At 43.4% G+C, this 21,649-nt stretch overlaps 2 protein-coding genes across 4 annotated transcripts in view; one reads left to right on the forward strand and one right to left on the reverse strand.

Annotated features, from left to right (window-relative positions):
• The window catches only part of GLT1D1 (glycosyltransferase 1 domain containing 1), a 40,718-nt gene extending 36,904 nt beyond the window's left edge, over positions 1-3,814 (reverse strand). For 2 of the 3 annotated variants that reach the window (XM_032229898.1, XM_032229897.1), the window contains exon 1: positions 3,692-3,814. In XM_032229898.1, coding sequence (XP_032085789.1) covers positions 3,692-3,810 — 119 coding nt within the window. In that variant the 5' untranslated portion in view covers positions 3,811-3,814. The remainder of the gene's footprint in view (positions 1-3,691) is intronic. The other variant, XM_032229896.1, reaches the window with a different exon arrangement.
• Positions 3,815-8,045: 4,231 nt separating this feature from the next.
• Positions 8,046-21,649, forward strand: part of SLC15A4 (solute carrier family 15 member 4) — a 32,235-nt gene continuing 18,631 nt past the window's right edge. Inside the window, exons 1-4 of the mRNA XM_032229598.1 lie at positions 8,046-9,416; positions 16,756-17,051; positions 18,672-18,846; positions 20,327-20,416. Coding sequence (XP_032085489.1) covers positions 8,835-9,416; positions 16,756-17,051; positions 18,672-18,846; positions 20,327-20,416 — 1,143 coding nt within the window. The 5' untranslated portion in view covers positions 8,046-8,834. The remainder of the gene's footprint in view (positions 9,417-16,755; positions 17,052-18,671; positions 18,847-20,326; positions 20,417-21,649) is intronic.

Here is a 21,649-nt window from a genome sequence, read left to right on the forward strand (position 1 = left end):
CCTCACGTCTCTCCAGGCCTTCCGAAAAGCCGTTAAAACCTGTCTGTGTCGGCAGGCCTGGGGTCGATGAGTTCCCTTCCCCTCTCGAATCGTGTGGCTGTTGGTTGTTTTTAAATGCCCTGTATTTTTGTAGTTTTTGTGTTTTTCCCTTCCCCTCCTTGGGTTTGTGCGCTGCCCTGAGTCCCGCAGGGAATAGGGCGGCATATAAATAAAATGAAACTCAAACTCAAACTCAAACTCAAAATTCAATGATTATGGCACAAACCAGTGGTAATTCCAGTGGTAATAGGCACACTGGGTGCTATTCCAAAAGCACTGGAATTACATTTAAGAGTTAAAAATTGACAAAATCACCATCAGTCAAATGCAAAAAGCTGCACTGCTTGGATCCGCACGCATATTACGAAAATACGATATGACATCTTAGGACCCTGGGTGGAGCCCGACTAGTAATCAATGCCAAATCTGGCGAAACAACTGGCCACTGTGATACAATTGTGTTGTTGTGATGATAATAATAATAATAATAATTCGGTTGGAATTGAAGATCAAAAAATTTCGTGGAGACTTGAGCAACTTGAAGAACCTAAGGCAAGGTCAGCTAAAGAACAAGCAGGTCAAAAGCAGCCTGGAAGCAAGATACGATATGGAGAATAAAGAGATTGCGATAGTAATTGAAGAGCTGAAGCAGAGGGTTGTTGCCGTTGCTGAAAAGGTTAAAAGATGATAACCGAGTAACTCAATTCAAGGAAAACTCACAGTTCAGAGCAAATCAGCACCAGTTTTATAAGAGCTTAGAAAGTGGAGATGGAGTAACAACAAATGAAAAGCCTGATAAAGAGAAAGCTCTGAAATTCTGGAAGAATTTGTGGGAAAACAACAAGAACCACAACAGAAATGCAAAATGGATCAAACAGATTGAGGATTCTATTAAAGTGCATAAAATGGAAGATATGAAAATAACAAAAGAAATGGTTCAAAGACAGTCAAGAAAAGTGAAGAACTGGAGTGCACCTGGACCAGATGAGTTACGTGGCTTCTGTTTAAAGGCACTTACAAGTATGCACCAAAGATTGGCAGCCCAAATGAATCAGATCTCAAAAACACCTGAAAATGATGAATGGATGACAACTGGAAGGACATTTTTGATCCAAAAAGATAAAGAAAAAGGAAAGGACCCTGGACACTATAGGCCAATCACCTGTTTGCCAACAACATACAAGCTCCTTACTGGTATCATTGCAAACCAAATTTATGGATACTTGGAAAGAAATAACCTCCTTTCTATAGAACAGAAAGGATGCTGCAAAAATTCAAGAGGAACAAAGGACCAACTGCTGATTGACAAACTAATCCTAAAGAATTCAAAGAAAAGATGAACCAACCTGTTCATGGCTTGGATAGACTATAAGAAAGCGTTTGATTCAGTTCTCCATAGCTGGATCAAGAAATGCCTGAAAATCTTTGGCATCAGCAGCAACATACAAAAATTCATGGAAACTTCAATGAACCTCTGGAAAACGAAGCTTATAGCTAATGAAGAAGTACTGGGTGAAGTTGAAATTAAACGAGGCATTTTCCAGGGCGATTCCCTTTCACCCCTACTTTTTATACTCTCAATGCTACCACTGACAATCATTTGGAAGAAGATGAACTATAGATACGAACGTGCAAAGAAAGGACTGAAAATTTCACACTTGGTGTACATGGATGATTTGAATCTATTTGGTAAAACAAAAGCTGAACTGAATTTATTAATTGAAAGCACAAAAGAATTTAGCCAAGACATTGTTATGCAGTTTGGAATTGACAAATGTGCAACAATGGCAACCAAAGCAGGCAAGGTCATAGAAGATGATGGAATAGAACGTGAGAATGAAGAAATGATAAAGGCAGTAAAACCAGAAGAAGGCTACAAGTACTTGGGGATTCTAGAGGCCTCTGACTTAATGCATAATAAAGTCAAGGAATTAACTTCAGCCAAGTACATTCGACAAATTTGCAAGATATTAAAGTCCAAATTGAGTGGAGGAAGCCATAAATACCTGGGCAATACCTGTGATTTGATACTCTGCAGGAATAATTGACTGGACCCAGATGGAGTTGGACAGAAAAACAAGGAAGCTTATGACAATGAATCATGCTTTGCACCCTAAAAGTGATGTTGACCGGTTATATCTACCAAGAGCAGAGGGTGGTGGAGGACTCCTACAAGTAAAACAGACTGTGGAAGAAGAAAAACACAGCTTGAATGATTACATCCAGAAAAGTGAAGAACCAATGATTAAGGAAGTAAATAAAGGAGGCCTTTTAAAGACAACAAAGTCAAAAGCTGAATATAAGAAAGAAGTAATTGAGAAGCGAGCTGAAAATTGGAAAAACAAAGCTATGCATAGCCAATACTTGAAAAGTATTGAAGGCAAAGCTGACCAAAAGCTAACTTGGAACTGGTTAAGATCAGGAGCACTGAAAAAAGAAAAAGAAGGCTTTATTTTGGCAGCTCAAGAACAAGCCTTAGCCACAAACTGCATGAAGGCAAAAATTCAACATGTTACCACCAACAACAAATGTCACCTCTGTAATGAGAAACACGAGACAGTCGGCCACTTGATCAGTGGATGCAGCAAAATTTCATAAACTGACTATCTACAACGCCATGACCGCATTGCTAAGACCATTCACTGGAAATTGTGCCAAAAGTTTGGACTTGAGTACAGCAAAAACCACTGGGAACATCAGGTTCAGAAGGTTTTAGAGAATGAGAAAGTCAAGATCTTGTGAGATTTCAGAATTCAGACTGACAGGCACTTGGCTTACAAGACACCTGACATAATAGTTGAAAAGAAAAAAGTTTGGTTCATTGACATTGCAATAACTGGTGATGAACGAATTGGAAGATAAGCAGCAAGAAAAAATTACAAAGTACCGGGACTTGCAAATTGAAGCTGAGCGACTGTGGAAAAAGAAATTGAGTATAGTCCACAACACACCTGACATAACAATAGTTGAAAAGAAAAAAGTATGGTTCATTGACATTGCAGTACCTGGAGATGCACGAATTGAAGATAAACAGCAAGAAAAAAAATCACAAAGTACCGGGACTTGCAAATTGAAGCTGAGCGACTGGAAAAAGAAATCATGTGTTGTCCGGATTGGAGCCCATGGAGCAATACCTAAAGGGCTACCTCGCTATTTGGAAATTTTAAATTTATCAGACTTGAACATTCTGATTCTACAAAAAATCACCCTACCTGGAACAGCTTATATCCTCCGACATTACCTTAAAAGTTCCTAGGTCCTTGGTTAGGACTCGAGCTGTTGAGCTACCAACCAGCCCCAAAGGCTGTGAATCTCACCAAAGATTAACCAAATCATCATCATCATCATCATCATCATCATCATCATCAATGTTAAAATCCAGGGTTATAAATGAAACTCTCTGCAACTGTTAGCTTAAGTCTCCTTGACCCGGGTTTGGCGGCTCGTGTGCACCCAGCCAGCAACACGGGCTTCCCTTTCCGCTCCAGGGGAAACGTCCTGAGCATCCCTCCAGCCACTGGTCCACCCTTTGCAGCTGCACCGGTCGAACTCCCGCCTGCCCACCACCCGCCAAAGGGCTACAGAGATTTGCACCAGGCTAATTTCAGCCTAAGGGGGGTGCAAAGCCGGGCATGTAGGTAGGGGCACTTACTGTATCCTCCGGGCGGTGGTCCCGTTGCCCGTCTGGGCTCGCCCGGGAGCCAGGAGCAATAGTCGCATGGCGAGTTGGCAGCTGTGCCCTACTTCCGGCCAGGTCCCTGGCGGCTTCATTCCCTTTTCCCGGCACCGGAAGCCAGGGGCTCTTCGTCCACTCTTGCCCCAACTCTATGGTCCGCTCCGCCCTACGGCTGCAGCAGTCCTCCGTTAGGAAAGATCCCACTAAGCAACAAGGTGGATGGCCATGCCGTTCCGCTTAAGGGGAACACTGTTGTTTACTGGGGCGATTTATTCCATGGTCATTTTTAATGGTTTTTTTTTACCAGTTTTCTATTGTTTGTTAGCCGCCTCCAGACGAGATGATTGGATGGATGGATCTGATTGGATGGAGAGACAGAGAGAGGCTGGGGGGGGGGGGGGAGACGGGTAAGTCACTTGTCTTGAGATGGTATAGGTTCTCCTGCCTGAGCAGGGGGCTGGACTAGAAGATTTCCAAGGTCCATTCCAACTCTATTATATTCTAAAGATAGGTAGGTAGGTAGGTAGGTAGGTAGGTAGGTAGGTAGGTAGGTAGGTAGGTAGGTAGGTAGGTAGGTAGGTAGGTAGGTAGGTAGGTAGGTTGGTTGGTTAGGTAGGTAGATGCAGATACAGACAGACAGATTGGACAATCACTTGCCTGAGTTAGTATAGGTTCTCCCACTTGAGCACGGGGCTGACTAGAACAGTGTTTTTCAACCTTTTTTGTGCAAAGGCACACTTTTTTCATGAAAAAAATCACGAGGCACACCACCATTAGAAAATGTTAAAAAAATTTAACTCTGTGCCTATATTGACTATATATAAAGTGTTTTTCCCACGGCACACCTTACACTATGTCACGGCACACTAGTGTGCCACGGCACAGTGGTTGAAAAACACTGGACTAGAAGATCTCTAAGGTCCCCTCCAGCTCTATTGTATTCTAAAGATAGATAGATGATAGATAAATAGATAGATAGATAGATAGATAGATAGATAGATAGATAGATAGATAGATAGATAATAGATAGGCAGACAGACAAACAATGGATAGATGGATGGAGGGAGAGAGAGAGTGATGGATGGATGGAGGGAGAGATAGACAGATGATAATATAGACTGCAGAATGTGTGGAGTCCAAGACCAAATTCAAAGAAACTCAAAAACAACAATAACAGTGTCCTGTATTAGGTAGATGAAGTATTAGGTATTTAACTATGTGTTCTTTATTGTCTCTTAAGGAAAAACATTGTATTGTGGTGAAATGGTTGCAGAGATATTTTTTAGATTGCCTAGATTAGTGTTTCTCAGCTTTGGTGGTTTTCAGATATGTGGAGTTCAACTCTCAGAATTCCCCAGCCCCACAGCTCTGAACTCCTCAATCCCTTTCAGGTCTCCTTAACAGTAGAAGTAAACACACATTTGAATACATAATTCCCTTGGCTTTATTTAAGCCTGTGTTTTATTATTCTCTTGCAAACCACCTTAAGCAGTGGAAACAAATATTAAATTATTGTTTTAGTTATCCAAGTATTATCAATAATAATCAAATTATTGATACAGTAGCCTGATCGATATTTTTCAGCTGCAGCTGTTAATGAACTTCCTGTCCAAAGGCAAGTAGGATTTTCTCTTATGAATGACAGGTGTCAGAAAAACACTGGAAACTGGACAGCCAATCTGTTTGGCTGCAAGTTTCCTTAAAAACTCTGATTTCTTTCAGTCTCACCACTATCTGTATTTAAGGTTTTTTCCCTCCCCCTAGAAGAGAGATAGCAGCTAATTTCTGATTTTAAAGCCATAACTTTCCGACTTATCTCTTGAAATAGAAGGAAGCGGTTTTATCATCTGACATCTCAAGTCTAAAACCTTCATGTCTCAGGAAGGCAGGTTTTGAATTCTGTAGCAGAAATCCAAAGAGATAAACGCTTTGGGGGCTGTGAAGGACAAAGTCTATTATCCCCAGCCAACATGGGCATGGCAGTTCAACATCACTGGAAATGCTCAGGATAGAGAGAAAGCTGGATTGATTGTGCCTCCAAATCTGTGCGGAGAAAAACAATCTTGCCAATATCGCAGTAACAATAACAATGATTCAGTTTCCAGGGGGAGGGGGGGAATGTTATCAGATTCTGATTTGTGCAATTCTGACTTATTTACTGACTGGTGGTATTGTATGTTAATTCCACTACCTACTGTTGTACTTTTCTTCCTGCATGTCTACATTTCGTATCTCATTCTTACTTCTCCTTATTTGCATCTCTATAACTGTCTGGTTTGGTTCTGCAACCCAATAAGACAGACACAGACTTCAGAGGATAATTAGAATTGCAGAAAAAACAATGGCTACCAACCTGCCTTCCATTGAGGACGTGTCCACTGCACGAGTCAAAAAGAGGGCCCTGAAAATATCTACAGACCCTTCACATCCTGGACATAAATTGTTTCAACTTCTACCCTCAAAACGAGGCTATAGAGCACTGCATCCCAGAACAACTAGATACAAGGCCTTTTCATCCCCCAAAAGCCATCACTCTGCTAAAGAAATAATTCAACTATTTACTAAGTCTACATTACTATTAATCTTCTCATCATTCCTATCTCCCGTCTCCTCCCACTTATGACTGCAGGACTGTAACTTTGTTACTTGTATCCTTATATTGTTTGTTTCCTAATATTTGATGGCTTATTTGTACCCTATGACTATCATTGTGTTGATATCATTATGATTCGTGAAGAATGTATCTTTTCTTTTGTGTATACTGAGAGCATATACACCAGACAAATTCCTTTGTGTCCAATCACACTTGACCAATACAGAATTCTATTCTAATCCCACTCCCTTCCTCATTCTATTGTATTGCCATTCCCTTCCTTATTCTATTCTATTGCCATCCCCTTCCTTATTCTATTCTATTGCCATTCCCTTATTTATTCTATTCTCATTCCCTTCCATATTCTATTCTATTCCTTATTCTATTCTCTAGTCAAACTTGTCAATTAAGCACTGTGCATATTTGCATATATGTATGTGTATATATGTGTGTGTGTGTGTATGTATGTGTGTGTGTATATATATATACATATATATATATACATATACATATATACATACATACATACATACATACATACATACATACATATATATATATATATATATATATATATGATTTTTTTACAACCCCTGGTAAGCCCCAATTATGGGAGGAAGCTAACTGCTTCCATCATCTGTCTATCGGCTCGTCACAAGAGTCCATCACGACAGAAACCCAATATTTTTACTGTTGCCTTTGTTATATTTGTGATTTTTTTTATTTGTGCTGATAAATAAATAAAGGGAGACTAGTATAGATCTATTTCAAGCTATTTAGCTCTCATCAGCTAGCCAAATCCCAGTAAGGGTATGGCTAGCTGATGAGAGCTAAATAGCTTGAAATAGATCTATACTAGTCTCCCTTTATTTATTTATCAGCACAAATAAAAAAACACCACATATATATATATATATATATATATATATATATAGATAGATAGATAGATAGATAGATAGATAGATAGATAGATAGATAGATATATAGATATATATATATATATATAGATATATAGATATATAGATATATAGATATAGATATAGATATATAGATATAGATATAGATATAGATATACATACATACATACATACACACACACACACACATATATATATGTATACACATATACATATACACATACACATATATATATAATGTTATATTTATGCTGATAAATAAAAAGGCAACAGTAAAAATATTGGGTTTGTCTGGATGGTCTCTTGTGACGAGCCGAAGGACAGAGAGCGGAAGTGCGACCTTCCTCACAATACCAGGGGTTGTGACTTTAAATATATATATATATATTCACTTTCTTTTTAGGTTTGAGATCATTGTTTTCTGGCTTTCAATTCTTAGAACCCTTCTGGAATCCGGATCCTTAGAAGAAGAAAAATCCTGAAACCGCATCCGCTTTCCCCCCATCCCAGATATAGAAAGAAACAAACTGCGCCCCCAGCTAAAAACGAACGAAAAGTCCCATGGCGAGTTTCACTTCTTGGCGAAATTTGGGGACTTATCCAACAAGCAGCTGGCTGGAAGCCCAGCTGACCCCAGCCCGCCCATCTGCTTCCAAAGCCGCTCACCCCGGACAGAAATTAGCACCAGTGCGTGCAAAAGAGAGCCAAGCACACGCACGCAAGGGCACGGCGCTGCCCCCGCCCCCCCCAACCCCATTCCAAAGCATGCTCGAGCATTGCAACATGGTTGCACGTGACAAAAACCCATGACTCGCTTTGGGCGTGCTCTGTTGTTGAGTTTCTCTTGGAGACAAAGGGGGGGGGGAACCCCTTCAAGAAGGCCAAAGAAATAAAAGAACAAGAGGACCGGTTTGGAATAAAGCCGCCTCGGATCCGGATCGGCTCCGAATTGCACCCTTTAAAACGCGCGCTTTGCAATTTGAGTTTTGTTATTTTGCAGAACCAGGAAGAGGCGCCTGCGTTGCAAATCACGGGGGAGCCCGTGAGCGACGGTGCGCGGCGGCCAATCAGCGGGCGCGGCCCGGACCGAAAGAGGCGGGCTTAGAACAACCTGGGCATTCCAAAGCAAAAGAGACGAAGCGGAGGCCGGCAGAGGCGGCGGCGGGAGGGGGAGAAGGCTCCGAGAACGGCGGCCAGCGCCAGGCTTTTCTAGCGAGGTGGGAGGTGGGGAGAGAATCTGGCGCGGCTGGGAAGAGCCCCCGAAATTGGGCGATTACGGGTTCGAATCCCACTTGGGGAAGAGTTTGGGTTTAGAAGCGGGATTAGTTTAAAAATTTCGGGGTACAGAGGTGAGCCAGGCTCCTGGAAGCCAGTGCCCCTTCGTTCTCTTAGCTCCTAAGGGGATCTGAGCAGCCCAGGAGCTTAGAGGTTGCCTGGAGTAGGGAGGAAGGGTTGGAGCGTGGGGGCCAAAGCTGGGTGAGGGTAGCAGAGGAACCTCAAAGTCCCCTAAGGGAGAGGACTTTGGAGGGGGACTTGAGTAAAGGTTGGGAGATACTTTCAGTTGGGTCACCCAATAGGAGAAGTTGAATAAGGAGTTGGCCAACCAGCAATGCAAGAGGTGGAGTCCAACGAGAGGAGCCCGCTCTTGGACCCCAACGTTCGGTCACCCGTCTCCTTCCCAGCGGCCAACGTCTTCCATGGACGGCGCCTGGCATGTGCTGCGGTGCTTCTAGCAGAGCTGCTGGAGAGGGTGGCGTTTTATGGCATTACCTCGAACTTGGTGCTCTTCCTCAATGGAACGCCGTACAATTGGGAGGGCACCCAAGCCAGCCAGGCCCTCCTGCTCTTCATGGGCATCACCTACCTGGTCTCCCCGTTTGGGGGCTGGCTGGCTGACGCCCTGCTGGGCAAGTTTCCCACCATCTTGGTCAGCATGGCGGTCTACCTCTTGGGCATGTTGGCTTTCCCTGCCATGGCCATCGCTCCCAGCCGCCAGTGGCTCTGTGGGGAGCTTCATCAACGGCTCATTGACAACTGCTCAACGCCTCTGCAGACCAATACCACGTCTGCCCCGTGCCCATCGCAAGGAAACACGCGCTACTGTCTCATCGCCACCTATGTCGGCTTGGTGCTCGTTGGGCTGAGCGTGGGCTCTGTCAAGGCCAACATCACCCCCTTCGGAGCTGATCAGGTGGAGTAGCCTTCATTGTCTTCTTCCCTAACGATGTCTTGGGGTGGGTTGTCTAAATGAATGGCCAAGCCAACAGGTTGGACAGCTTCATGTCTGTCCTTGTTGCTGTCCTTAGGTGGTTGGTGTAGATCTTATTGGAGATGTGGTCCCTGCCAAAACACCATAATTAAGTAGGAAACCAAGTGGTTCCTTAAGATAGGTTCCATGAGAGGTTGGGCCATCTTAGGCTTGGGTGCTTTTATAGGAATTTCTGCACTAATTTGGGTGGTGGGAGTGGGAAGATAATTAATAGAGTCTTCCTACTCTAGATATCTATGATCATCTTCCACATTTCCAGACATGGCTGCTAAAGCATCTGGAAAATGGTGCCTTATAGCAAAAACCAGCCTTCTTCAATCTGGTGTTACCCATCAACTCATAGGTTTGGCCACCATGGTCAGTTCAAACAAGGTTGGAGTGGACAATGCTGAGCTAAATGCAGCAATGGCCTCAAATGATAGTTAGCAGCTTTTTGGCTTTCAAGTGATAAGCAGTGATTGATTTTAACGGTGAGACCCACCACATAAACCCATTCCTGTAACATCCTGGTTTTAGAATAGAATTTAGAATTGTAGAATAGAATAGAGCTGGAAGGGACTTTGGAGGTCTTCTAGTCCAGCCCCTTGCTCAAGCAGGAGAACCTGTACCATTTCAGATAAACATTGTCCAAGATATTCTGTAGGTGTGTTGCATGTGATGCTCAAAGTGTGGAGTTTTTGAGGTTGAGGTTTATTCGATTTATATGCCGCCCTTCTCCCAAGGACTCAGGGCGGCGTACAACATTAAAAAAAACACATACTACAAAAGTTAAAAAGAAATTAAATAGGATATCCCCAAATCCAATTAAAATTAACAATGAAACATTTTTTTAAAGAATTCAAATTAAAATTAACAATAATCAATACTTTGATTTGTTTTGTTCAGGCCAGGCTGGCTTGCTGGAAAAGCCAACTTTTTCTTGGTTCTCCTTACATAATCTGTGACTTTGTAGATTCTGAGATTAGCTTCCCATATCTAATCCTCATGATGGTCTTTTCTATCAACTGTCCCCTTCTCTTTGCCTCTCCATCACCAAATTTGGTTGCGTGGTGGAAGATTTTCAGAGTTGGTTTCAAAGGCTCTTCATATCAGGAGATACCTTCGAAAGGAAAGGCTCAAGAAAGGGGAAGAATTCAAGAATTAAGGGCCATGAATGAGCTAAGTAACACCACAAGAAAAGCTACCTTTGAAATGTGGTGTGATTTGATGTCCGTCTCAAGAACGTTAAGATGGTTTTGCTCCCAAGCTTGCTTGCTTGAGTTTGTGTGTGACATAAGCACATTATCTCCATAAACTAATGACCTGGCCAGTCTCCTGTTTGCTTTAGAAGAAGACACAGGAAAACTGAGATAAAGAAATGTTTGGTGGTTTCTTCTCAATTCTTCTGTCCTTCAACAGTGTCTGTGAGTGAGGTCCTGTCCTTTAACAGATCCTGCTTTTTCCGTTCTCTTGCCTTTGGGTTGGACCATGGAGGGTTAAGAAATATTTCTGAGTAGGCCAGATTTAAAATTGGAAATATTCAGCTGCTCTTTAGACCAAATTGTCCCCATCAATAGTGGATATGCACGTGCTCTGAATGTGCTTGCTCTGCTTTCTTGGGATATTAGCGTCTGTTTTTTGCAGTCTCATCCTCCTTCTCCAGCTCTGATATCTTTTGAGAGATGTTTACATCTTTGCATTTGGCTTGTTTAAGCTGTATCACTTTCTAGGTGGCTAAAATAGTGGTGGTTTTGGATCATGGGAGTTGTAGTCACAGTCATTGGGCCTCTACCAACTGTGTACCGAACTGTTCCCCAGAGGCAGCTGGCTTGAGTATAAAAAAACATTTGTGTTCTATTGAGACAAGGAAATTGGCCTCTTAAACGTCCTAGTATGCTAATTTCTCTCTTTTGCTTACTATGCTATGTTGTGCTAAATTTCTATATAATTCTTCCTCTGTGCTAATTGCCCTGACCTGAAATGCAACCAATTGTGGCCTTGTGACCAATCAGACATGTGATGCCCAAAGGGGAAGGTTTGTTCCAGAAAAATGCGCACAACAACTTGCCTTTCGTGGTTTTGGTCCTCCAGATGTTGTTGATATGGCCCTCCCCATCAGCTGGCTGATAGTGAGGAATTCTGGGTGTGTAATTCGACAACATCTGGAAGCTCTGTCTCTGTGGAAATGAAACCCGGGCTTTGAGGAAACAGGATTGAAAGAGGATTGACCCATTTGAACTTCTGAGTTGGAGAAGATTGCTGAGAAGGCCATGGACAACCAAGACAACTAATGGGTTGATAAAAGAGATAAATCTAGAGTTCTCACTCAAGGCATGAATGATCTAGCTCTAGCCCTCCTTCATGTGAAGATCTTTGGAGAAGGTTCAGATGCTAGAAAAGGTGGAAGGAAAGGAGAAGATGAGATGGATGGACTCAAGTTGCAGTGATGATAGGACCACCATTGATATTCAAGATATTCTTGAAGGCATCCTTCCAGAGAAAATGTATGTATATGGTCGTTGAGAGTCAACACTAACTTCATGGCATTCAGTCAATCACAGATGAAATCAAATTTCTGTTTCCTATCCATCAGCTTATTCTGTTGATTTAAACCAGGGCTGTCCAACCTTGGAAATGTTAAGACCCGTGGACTTCAACTCCTAAAATTCCCCAGCCAGCATATTGGCTGGAGAAGTCTGGAAGTTGAAGTCCACTCATCTTAAAACATGCCGGCTGGAGAATTCTGGGAATTGAAACCCACTCCTCTTAAAGCATCCCAGCTGGGGAATTCTGGGAATTGAAGTCCTCCCATCTTAAAGCATGCTGGCTGGAGAATTCTGGGAACTGAAGTCCACTTATCTTGAAGCATGATAGCTGGAGAATTATGGGAGTTGAAGTCCACAAGGCTTAAAGTTGCCAAGATTGGGCACCTCTGCCATCAACCAAAGTTTGTCAAGATACACATTCATTGTTCTCTCAAAAATGAATGTAGGGCACTTTTCATTTTCCTGATGTTGCTTTAATTATACCCGCAAAATACACTTATGCCTTGTTCCAAATAGGCAGACTTGAGCAATGCAGTGATTTCATCCAGTGTGGTGAAAATGAGGATTTTTTTTTCTTGCTCTCCCAGCTGTTTTCAAGTTCCTCTTTTGAATTGATTTGTTTCCTGTTCCTCTCATTGACACAGTTTAAAAAGAAACAACCATGACTTCTCATAGTTCTGAATTCAGCTGTCATCACTGCAAGGAAATGAAACTGACCTAAAACATAAAAATGGCAATGGACAAGAAGCCAAAAATCCTTCTACATCTCACCAGGGGCATGAATGGTTCTTAATTCATTATGGTCAAGGGGATCCTTGTATATATTTGCTTACTGCATATTTCTCCAAGAACTCAAAGCACGGAGTCTGTCCTCCAATCTCGACCCCCAACAATAGGTAGACCTTGACTTAGGACCACAGTAGGGACCAGAAAAATCATCATTAAGAGCTGTGATGGTGCAGTGGTTAGAATGCAGTACTGCAGGATACTTCTGCTGACTGCCGGCTTCTGGCAGTTCAAATCTCACCAGGCTTAGGGTTGACTCAGCTTTCCATCCGTCCTTCTGAGGTTGGTAAAATGAGGACCCAAATTGTTGGGGGCAAGAGGCTGACTCTGTAAACTGCTTAGAGAGGACTGTAAAGCACTGTGAAGCAGTATATAAGTCTTTATTGGTATTGCTATTTTCCTTCCATCCATCTATCCATCCATGGTGCACAGTGGTTACACAGCACTAGTGAAATACATAAGGGAAAATTGCTCCTGTTGCCTTGAATCTGGAAGCAGTTCCATAGGTGGAAGGTGTGAACATTTTGGGGAGGTATCGACGTTTAGTACTACAAGGAGCCCCAGACTGCTGCTGAGTGAAGGAGTGGACCGTCTGCCAATTTGAACTGAGGTAACAGAATGTGAGGCAACTGGCAGTTGGAACAGAGTTCTTTTCAGGTGGGGAGTGGGAGTAGAACTCCTTAGCATCAGAGCGTGTTAATTACTGTATAAGAATTACTAATGATCTGATGGTCATTTCGAAAAATCCTTTCTTAGCGAGCATCTAGAAGCCAAGAGGAACACACGTGCCAAGTTTCAAGTTTGTAGGCTTTACAGTTCTGGAGATTTCATGATGAATGAATGGGATTTGGCTTTTATATATATATAAATATATATTGGATTTTAAAACCTGAGGCTCTGTGAAAAGGAAAAATGGCTACACATATCCGAATTCCAGGGGGCTTCCTTTCTTTGAGTGTTTTTTAATCAAACCAGAAAAAAAGAGGGCTAGGGATGAGGGCAGCGGTGTCCTGTGTGGTCTTCATCCAGCTGCATTGGCAGAGATTCCGAGATTGAAACTGGACCTTTTTAATGAGGCCATGAACAAGCCCTGTTCATTAAGGAGGTTGGCTTCATGTAAGCCGGGATGGCATCATTGAACCAAAACACAGCAAAACAAGTCTCTGGATGATTCAGCTGGCACCGGAGGAATGTTCTGAATTTTTTATTTTCTTCCTTTTTTTGAGAGAGAGAGATACAGTAGTGGCTTTTCATTCGCAGATGTGTCATAGAACAGTAGCCCCAATGAGTCATGAAGTATGGGGCTTTGGGGCCAAGGGTGTGTCTTGTGTGAATAGATATATCCCTATAACAGCTGCTGGGCATTTAGTCCCCCCAAAAACGGTGACTTATTCTCTGTTCTCAATGTTTCTCAACTTCGGTTACTTTAAGATACATGGACGTCAGCTCTCAGAATTCCTTAGCCAGCCGTGGAGATTCACCTATTTGGGGGGTGTTTTTTCTCCTTGGTGATTCTTTGATTAGGGTAGTGCTTCCTGCTTGCTTGCTTGTCTGGTGCCAATCCCTGCTTATCTACTGTGTTTCCCTGAAAATAAGAGTCTTGTTTTCCTTTGACTCCCAAAATAAGCACGTGGCCTTATTTTTGGGGAAGTGTTATTATTTTTGAGGTGCAGGAGGTGGCGAATGTGGTCACCTCATGGCTGCTGCTGTGTTGCAATATTTTCAGGGAGGGCTTATTTTCGGGGGAGGGTTTATTTTAGCGCATGCGCTCAAAAGCCTGATTTGGCTTATTATCTGCAGAGATCCTATTTTCTGGGAAACAGGATAGTTACAGGCTGCTGGAGAGGATGTGTTAGTAAAGCTATTGTCAGGTTTCCGAAAGATGCCCTAATTAATTCATGAGCTTGGAGCCAAGTTTCGAAAGAAATCCAGTGATTTATTAGGAACACCATTTAGGCAATATCCCATTGCAGTCAGATGTGACCTCATTTAAATTACGGCTGAACTTTGCCCTGTTCCTTCCCTCTCCTCAGTCTGTGTCATAAATCCCATTCCACAATGAAGTGCACCCCTCCCAAGCCTGCTGTAGTAATCTGAGATCCGACTCTAGACGAATGTATGCATGGAATGCCCTCCCCCGCTTTCCTCACCTTGGCAACTTGATAACAGTTATGCAAATGCTTTACGAAGTGACAGCTATACAGCTAATCCTCGATTTACAATAGTTCACTTAGTGACCTTTCAAAGTTACAACGGCATTAAAAAAGTGGCTTTAATGACCTTGTAGCATCCCTGTGGTCACAAGTTCAAAATTCAGATATTTGGCAACTGGCTTGTATTTATGATGGCTGCAGTGTCTCGTGTCATCTGATCTCCTTTTGCAACCTTCTGACAAAAAAAGTCATTGGGGAAGCCAGGTTTGCTTAACAACTGTGTTACTAACTTAAAAACTGCAATGATTTAACAACTGCCCAGAAAGGTCATAAAATGAGGCAAAATTCGCTTAACAAATGCCTTACATTGCAACAGAAAGTTTGGCCTCAATTGTGTTTGTCATTCAAGGACTATTTGTATTGAGTGGATTAGAGAGAGCTGTTTAACTCTAATGTTGCTAACTTGGCAACATTAAGATATGTGGACTTCAACTCCCAGAATTCCCCAGCCAGAAAAGCTGACTGGGGAATTCTGGAGGGTTGACTTTCACACGTCTTTAAGCCACCAAGGTTAAAAACCACTGGATTACAAGAATGCTACTTTATTCTTATAGGATAAGGTAAAGATAAAGGTTTCCCTCGCACATAAGTGGCTAGTCGTTCCTGACTCTAGGGGGTGGTGCTCATCTCCGTTTCAAAGCCAAAGAGCCAGCGCTGTCCGAAGATGCTTCCATGGTTATGTGGCTGGCATGACTCAACACCGAAGGAGCACAGAACACTGTAACCTTCCCACCAAAGGTGGTTCCTATTTTTCAATTTGCATTTTTATGTGCTTTTGAACTGCTAGGTTGGCAGAAGCTGGGACAAGTAACAGGAGCTCACCCTGTTACGTAGCAGTAGGGATTCGAACTGCTGAACTGCCAGCCTTCTGATTGACAAGCTTAGCATCTTAGCCACTGAGCCACTGCGTATTACAGGATAGAACAACAAAATCTTGAAAATCTGCCAAAACATTCTTCCGCCTCCCCTTATACCAAATAGAATCAAAGTGGGGTTTTCTTGAGTTTCTTTCTCACTCTTTCCATGGCTGACTGGTGAATTCTGGGAGCCGAAATCCATTTCTCCTGAAAGGTCCAATCTTTGGAAACTCTGTTCTCTACGGACTAAAAATGGAATTCTGTTTTGCATTTCTCGGTTGCTTTTTATAGAGGCAAAGATTTGCACCTGCTCCTTCGAAGTTTGCTTCCTGAAATATCTTTGGTCTCTTTTTGTGGTATTATAAAAATTACGCCTGTAAAATGTTCCCATTGCAGGTGGGACCCCCTGTGATTGAAATGCTCCTTTGAGAGATACAGAGAAGGCATTTGCGTAAATAGATTGTACACACACACACACACACACACACACACAGACTGGATACCCATGCTTTACTATGAAACTATTTGATTAGGCTCAAGCCCTTTAATCCCACCAGCACCCAGTTGCAACTGGCAGTTTTCAGTTGGGTAGGGAGAGTAGAATGTCTAACTCCTTAGCGTGTTAATATAATACTGTATAAGAAATACTAATGATCTGATGGTCATTTCGACAATCCTTTCTTAGTGAGCACCTAGAAGCTAAGAGGAACATATGTGCCAAATTTTAAGTTTGTAGTTTTTACGGTTCTGGAGATTTCATGACGAGTGGGTGGTATTTGCCTTTTATATATATAGAAGAAGAAGATAAAGCATGAAAGTAAAGCAAAAAAACCTTTTCTCATAGAGTTTTCTTCTCCCTGGGGGAAAAAATCTCCTTTAGGTGAAGGATCGGGGTCCGGAAGCCACCCGGCGTTTCTTTAACTGGTTTTATTGGAGCATCAATTTGGGAGCCATCCTTTCCCTGGGAGGCATCGCGTACATCCAGCAGAACCTCAATTTCGCCATTGGCTACATCATCCCCGCTGTTTGCATCGGGGTCTCCTTCGTGGTCTTCTTGTGCGGCCAGAGTGTCTTCATCACCAAGCCGCCGGATGGCAGTGCCTTCACCGACATGTTCAGAATCCTGGCTTATTCGTGCTGTAACCGAAAACAGCCGGAGCGGTTTTCCGGCCCGAGGTATGTATAATTAAGACGGCAGGGTATCTTCCTCCTAGGAGGCTGGGCCTGAAGAGACTTGGTTGGCGTAAAAACAGGAGTCTTGGAGGTGCATGAAGTTTACGTTGCTCAAGATCTACGGGAGGGCTATGTTAAACCAGCTTTGAGGGGTCTTGAAAGTGAATAGTCCCTTTGGCAGATCTTTTATTTTCTTTGTGCGTGTTTGTGGTTCTTGAAGGCCTCCAAAGCTACACTTTGAAATTTGGGTGGGCAGTTACAGTACAATATAGCACCCCCTTCCTTTCTCTTCCCTTTTTCTCTTTCTCTCCCCTCCCTTCTCTCTTTTCCTCCCTTCCTTCCCTTTCCTTCATTCCTTCCTTCCTCCCTCCCTCTTTCTCCTGCCTTCCCCTTCCCCCTTGTTTTTCCCTCCCTTTCTTCCCCTTCCACCACCTTTTCTCCTCCTCCCTTCCTCTTTCCCTCTCCCTTCCTTCCTTCCCACTTCCCTCCTTCCTTCCCCTTTCCCCTTGTTTCCTTCTCCATTCCTTCCTTCCCTTTCCTCCCTCCCTCTTTCTCCTCCCTCCCTCCCCTTTCCTCCCTCCTTCTTTCTCCTTCCTCCCTCCCTGCCTTTCTCCCTTCCTTCCCCTTCTCCCTTGTTTCCCCTCCCTCCTCCCTTCCTTCCTCCTTCCCTTTCTCCCTTCCCTCCTTTTCTCCTTCCTCCCTTCTCTTTCCTGTCCCTTCCTCCTCTCTCCCTTCCTCCTTCCTTCTTTCCCCCTTCCTTCCTTCCCTCTCCCTCCCTCCCTTTCCACCTCACCCCATTCTTTCCTATTCAGAGCATTTCAGAAACTTCATGCAAGCCTTTAGTTTAGTTTATTGATCTTGTATGCCACCCACTCCTGAAGGACTCCGGGCGGCTTACAATAAACAAGGGAAGGGGATAAATAAACAAGACAACACCTTAAAATACGCAACATTCACAGTTACCGTGGGGCTGGATATTTCACAAGCCCCCCCCCCCCCCCCCCGGTCTGCTGGAGCAGCCAGGACTTGGTGGCTTTGCGGAAGGCCGGGAGGGTAGTAAGGGTCTGGATCTCCACGGGAAGGTCTTTCCAAAGGGCTGGAGCTGCGACAGAGAAGGCTCTCCCCCGGGGAGTCGCCAGCCGACATTGGCTGGCAGATGGAATCCGGAGGAGACTAACCTGTGAGATCTTATCGGTCTATGGGAGGTAATCGGCAGAAGGCGGTCTCTCAGGTACCCAGGTCCAATGCCATGTAGGGCTTTATAGGTGACGACCAGCACCTTGAAGCGGATCCGGAGACTAATGGGTAGTCAATTCAATTTGAAAGAATTTCAGTTTTTGATTTGCACCCTAACCAAAGGCAGTGTTCAGTCTAGTGTGTCTCCATTCCACCCCTTCTTTGAATTAGTCGATTCTTCCCCTTTGGATCCCCTGAATATTTGGCACCAACAGCCTTTAAAAACACACACACACAACGCCCAGCTCCAAAGTCTTTGGGTGATGCATCTGAGAAGGAACCAGGGCAGTGTTTCTCAACCTTGATGACTTGAAGTCCTGTGGACTGCAAGTCACCAAGGTTGAGAAACACTGAACCAGGGGATAAATTTTCATTCTCTTTTCAAAGGGGCACGCAGGGGGTCCTTCACCAGACTCAGCCTTCCAAGGACAGCCTTCTGGAAGCGGCCAAGGCCTCCCACGGGGGCCCTTTCCGAGAAGACAAAGTGGAAGACGTCAAAGCCCTGGTCAAAATCATCCCCGTCTTTTTGGCTCTCATCCCGTACTGGACAGTCTACTTCCAGGTGAGTGGACAGACCATCCGTCCGTCCGTCTGGATTGTTTTCTAGGTGGCCCAACCAGTACGCAAACCAGTGGGTAGGTGCAGCAAATTAAACCTTTGCCTCATCCAAACGTCTTCACTTTCAAAATAAGATCAAGCTCCTAGTCCTCAGAACTAGGACTAGGAACTTGACCATGTTATACATTTCTTTCTTCCTCTTTCTCTCTGTCTCTCTCTTTCTCTCTCTCTCTCTTTCTCTCTTTCTCTCTCTCTTTCTCTTTCTCTCTTTCTCACTCTCTTTCTCTCTCTCTTTCGCTCTCTCCCTCTCTTTCTCTCTCTTTCTCTCTTTCTCTCCTCTCTTTCTCTCTCACTCTCTTTCTCTCTTTTTCTTTCTCTTTCTCTCTCACACACACACTCTTTCTTTTTCTTTCTCACTTTCTCTCTTTCTTTCTCTCTCTTTCTCTCCTCTCTTTCTCTCTCTCCCTCTTTCTCTCTCTTTTTCTTTCTGTCTCTCTCTCTCTCTCTCTTTCTTTGCTTGGGGCTATATGGTTACAAGATTAGGACCTCATCACAAGTTTGTTGAGATTAATATTTGGGGTTTTACTTCTATATAAGCTACCCAGAGTCACTGTGAGTGAGTTGAGCAGCCAGATAAATTTTCTTAATAAATAAAACAATAAATAAACAATGCTGAAGAGATGGGAAACCTTCAGCAGCAGCTGTCAGGGTTCCAAATAGCATCCAAAAGTAAATCAGAGTCCGAGGCAAAGGATTCCTCAAAGTTTCAATTTATGAAGAGAGCCATGTTGGCACATCTGGGAAAACCCAAATCTGAAAGCTTCCCATTTTCCCCCAACCAGTTGAAAGTTCAAGAACTTGCCCCCAACACCCACAAGTCCATCACATGGCCCAATCTCCCACTGCCCTGCTGGCAGTTTCCACCCATCCAGTTCTGGCCAGGTATAAAGACAAAGGATGATGAATTTCTAAAAGAATGTTGTTATGGCTACATATTACCCAACTCCGTATAATCCTCCCTCCCATTTTCCCACAATAGAAAATGAATAGTAGAAAGTGTGGCAGGACCGAAGTCCAAAAGAAAAGATGGCTTGCAGGCCTGATAGCATCTATATTTGTAACTTATTCTTTGATTCACATGTTTTTACCATTTACTGTTTTGTTCCTTCTTAGTGGACCAGAGTCATGCATGCATTTGTGTGTGTGTGTGTTTCTGCAGGCTCTAAATTGAGTTAAAATAACAGGTTAAGATTGGCAGCTGGACACATTTAAGTAAATAAATAAAATTTAGGAACTGTTCTCTTGCTTTGTCAGAAGAAACAGATCGCCCCGAAGGATGGAATAATTACATTTATTTTTTAAGGATGAGTTGGCTAGTCAGACCAAAGTTGGTCAGCTGCTTCTAAGCCATTGACAAAGAAAGGTTGATCTTCCTGGGTTTTGTAAAGAACGCTGTTGAGCAATGCCTCCTTTTGACTTCACAGATGCAAACCACCTATGTCCTCCAGAGCCTCCACCTGAGAATTCCACAGTTTTCCAACAGCACATCAAACGGCACCATGAACGTCCCCACGGTGAGCCACAAAGTGGAAACAGGATAACAGAGTTGGAAGGCACCTTGGGGATCTTCTAGTCCATCCCTCTGCTCCAGCAGGAGACTTTAGACCATTCCTGACAAATGACTGTCACTGGAGTAGGTATGCTGGTCTTGTTGTATTCGGGTCTTTTCTGTATAAGATTGAGATTGTCTTGGCAACATTTCGGTGAGGTCTCACTTGCCATTCTCAGGCTGGGTTTGGGGCTTAAAGCGTGGTCGGAGCTGCCGTCTTTCTATAAATCTTGGTGGGGGTGTGTGGAGTGCTGGCTTTGTTTCAGTAAGTGGAATGACTGGTTGTGTGGTTGTATCATGATTGGTAGATTGGTGCTGATTGGTGCTGGCTGTGTGTCCGTTGTTGTTTCATGTTGTAGCGGCCTGGGTGGTGGGTGGGGCTCGTTGACTAGGGCTGGTTTCCAGATGTCTGATAGGTGGGAGGTATTCTCATGTTGTGGGGGTGTTTCTCTATTTCAATAGCTTCCATAATACTTCAACAAGAGAATAATTAGACTATAATATATAATATGTACAATACATAATATATAATCATTAGAATAATAAGACAATCTCAATCTTGCACGGGAAAAGACCTGAATACAACAAGACCAGCATATGTGTATTTGTGTGTGTGTGTGTGTGTGTGTGTGTGTTGGTTGCATGGGTTGATTTTTCTCACTGTTAGGACATTCCTCCTTATTTCCAGGTTGAATCTCTCCTTGTTCAGTTTCCATCCATTATTCCTTGTCTGGCCTTTGGGTGCTTTGGAGAATAGATTGAACCCCCTCCTCTCTGTGGCAACCCCTCAAATATTGGAAGACTGCTCTCATGTCTCCCCTGGTCCTTCTCTTCACTAGACTAGCCATGCCCAGTTCCTGCAACCATTCATCATATGTTTTGGCTCCAGTCCCTCATCATCCTGGTTGCTCTAGCATCTCAACATCTTTTTTTATAGTGTGGTGACCAAAACTAGAGGCAGTATTCTAGGTGTGGCCTTACTAAGGCTTTATAGAGTGGTATTAGTAACTCACATTTGAAGGACTGCCATAGAGGAATGGGGCAGCCCCTCAAATACTGGAAGACTGCTATCCTATCTCCCCTGGTCCTTCTCTTCACTAGACTAGCCATGCCCAGTTCCTGCCACCATTCATCATATGTTTTGGCTCCAGTCCCTCATCATCCTGGTTGCTCTAGCATCTCAACATCTTTTTTTATA

Source organism: Thamnophis elegans, chromosome 13 (genome assembly GCF_009769535.1).
Source record: "Thamnophis elegans isolate rThaEle1 chromosome 13, rThaEle1.pri, whole genome shotgun sequence".
Lineage (NCBI taxonomy): Eukaryota > Metazoa > Chordata > Lepidosauria > Squamata > Colubridae > Thamnophis > Thamnophis elegans.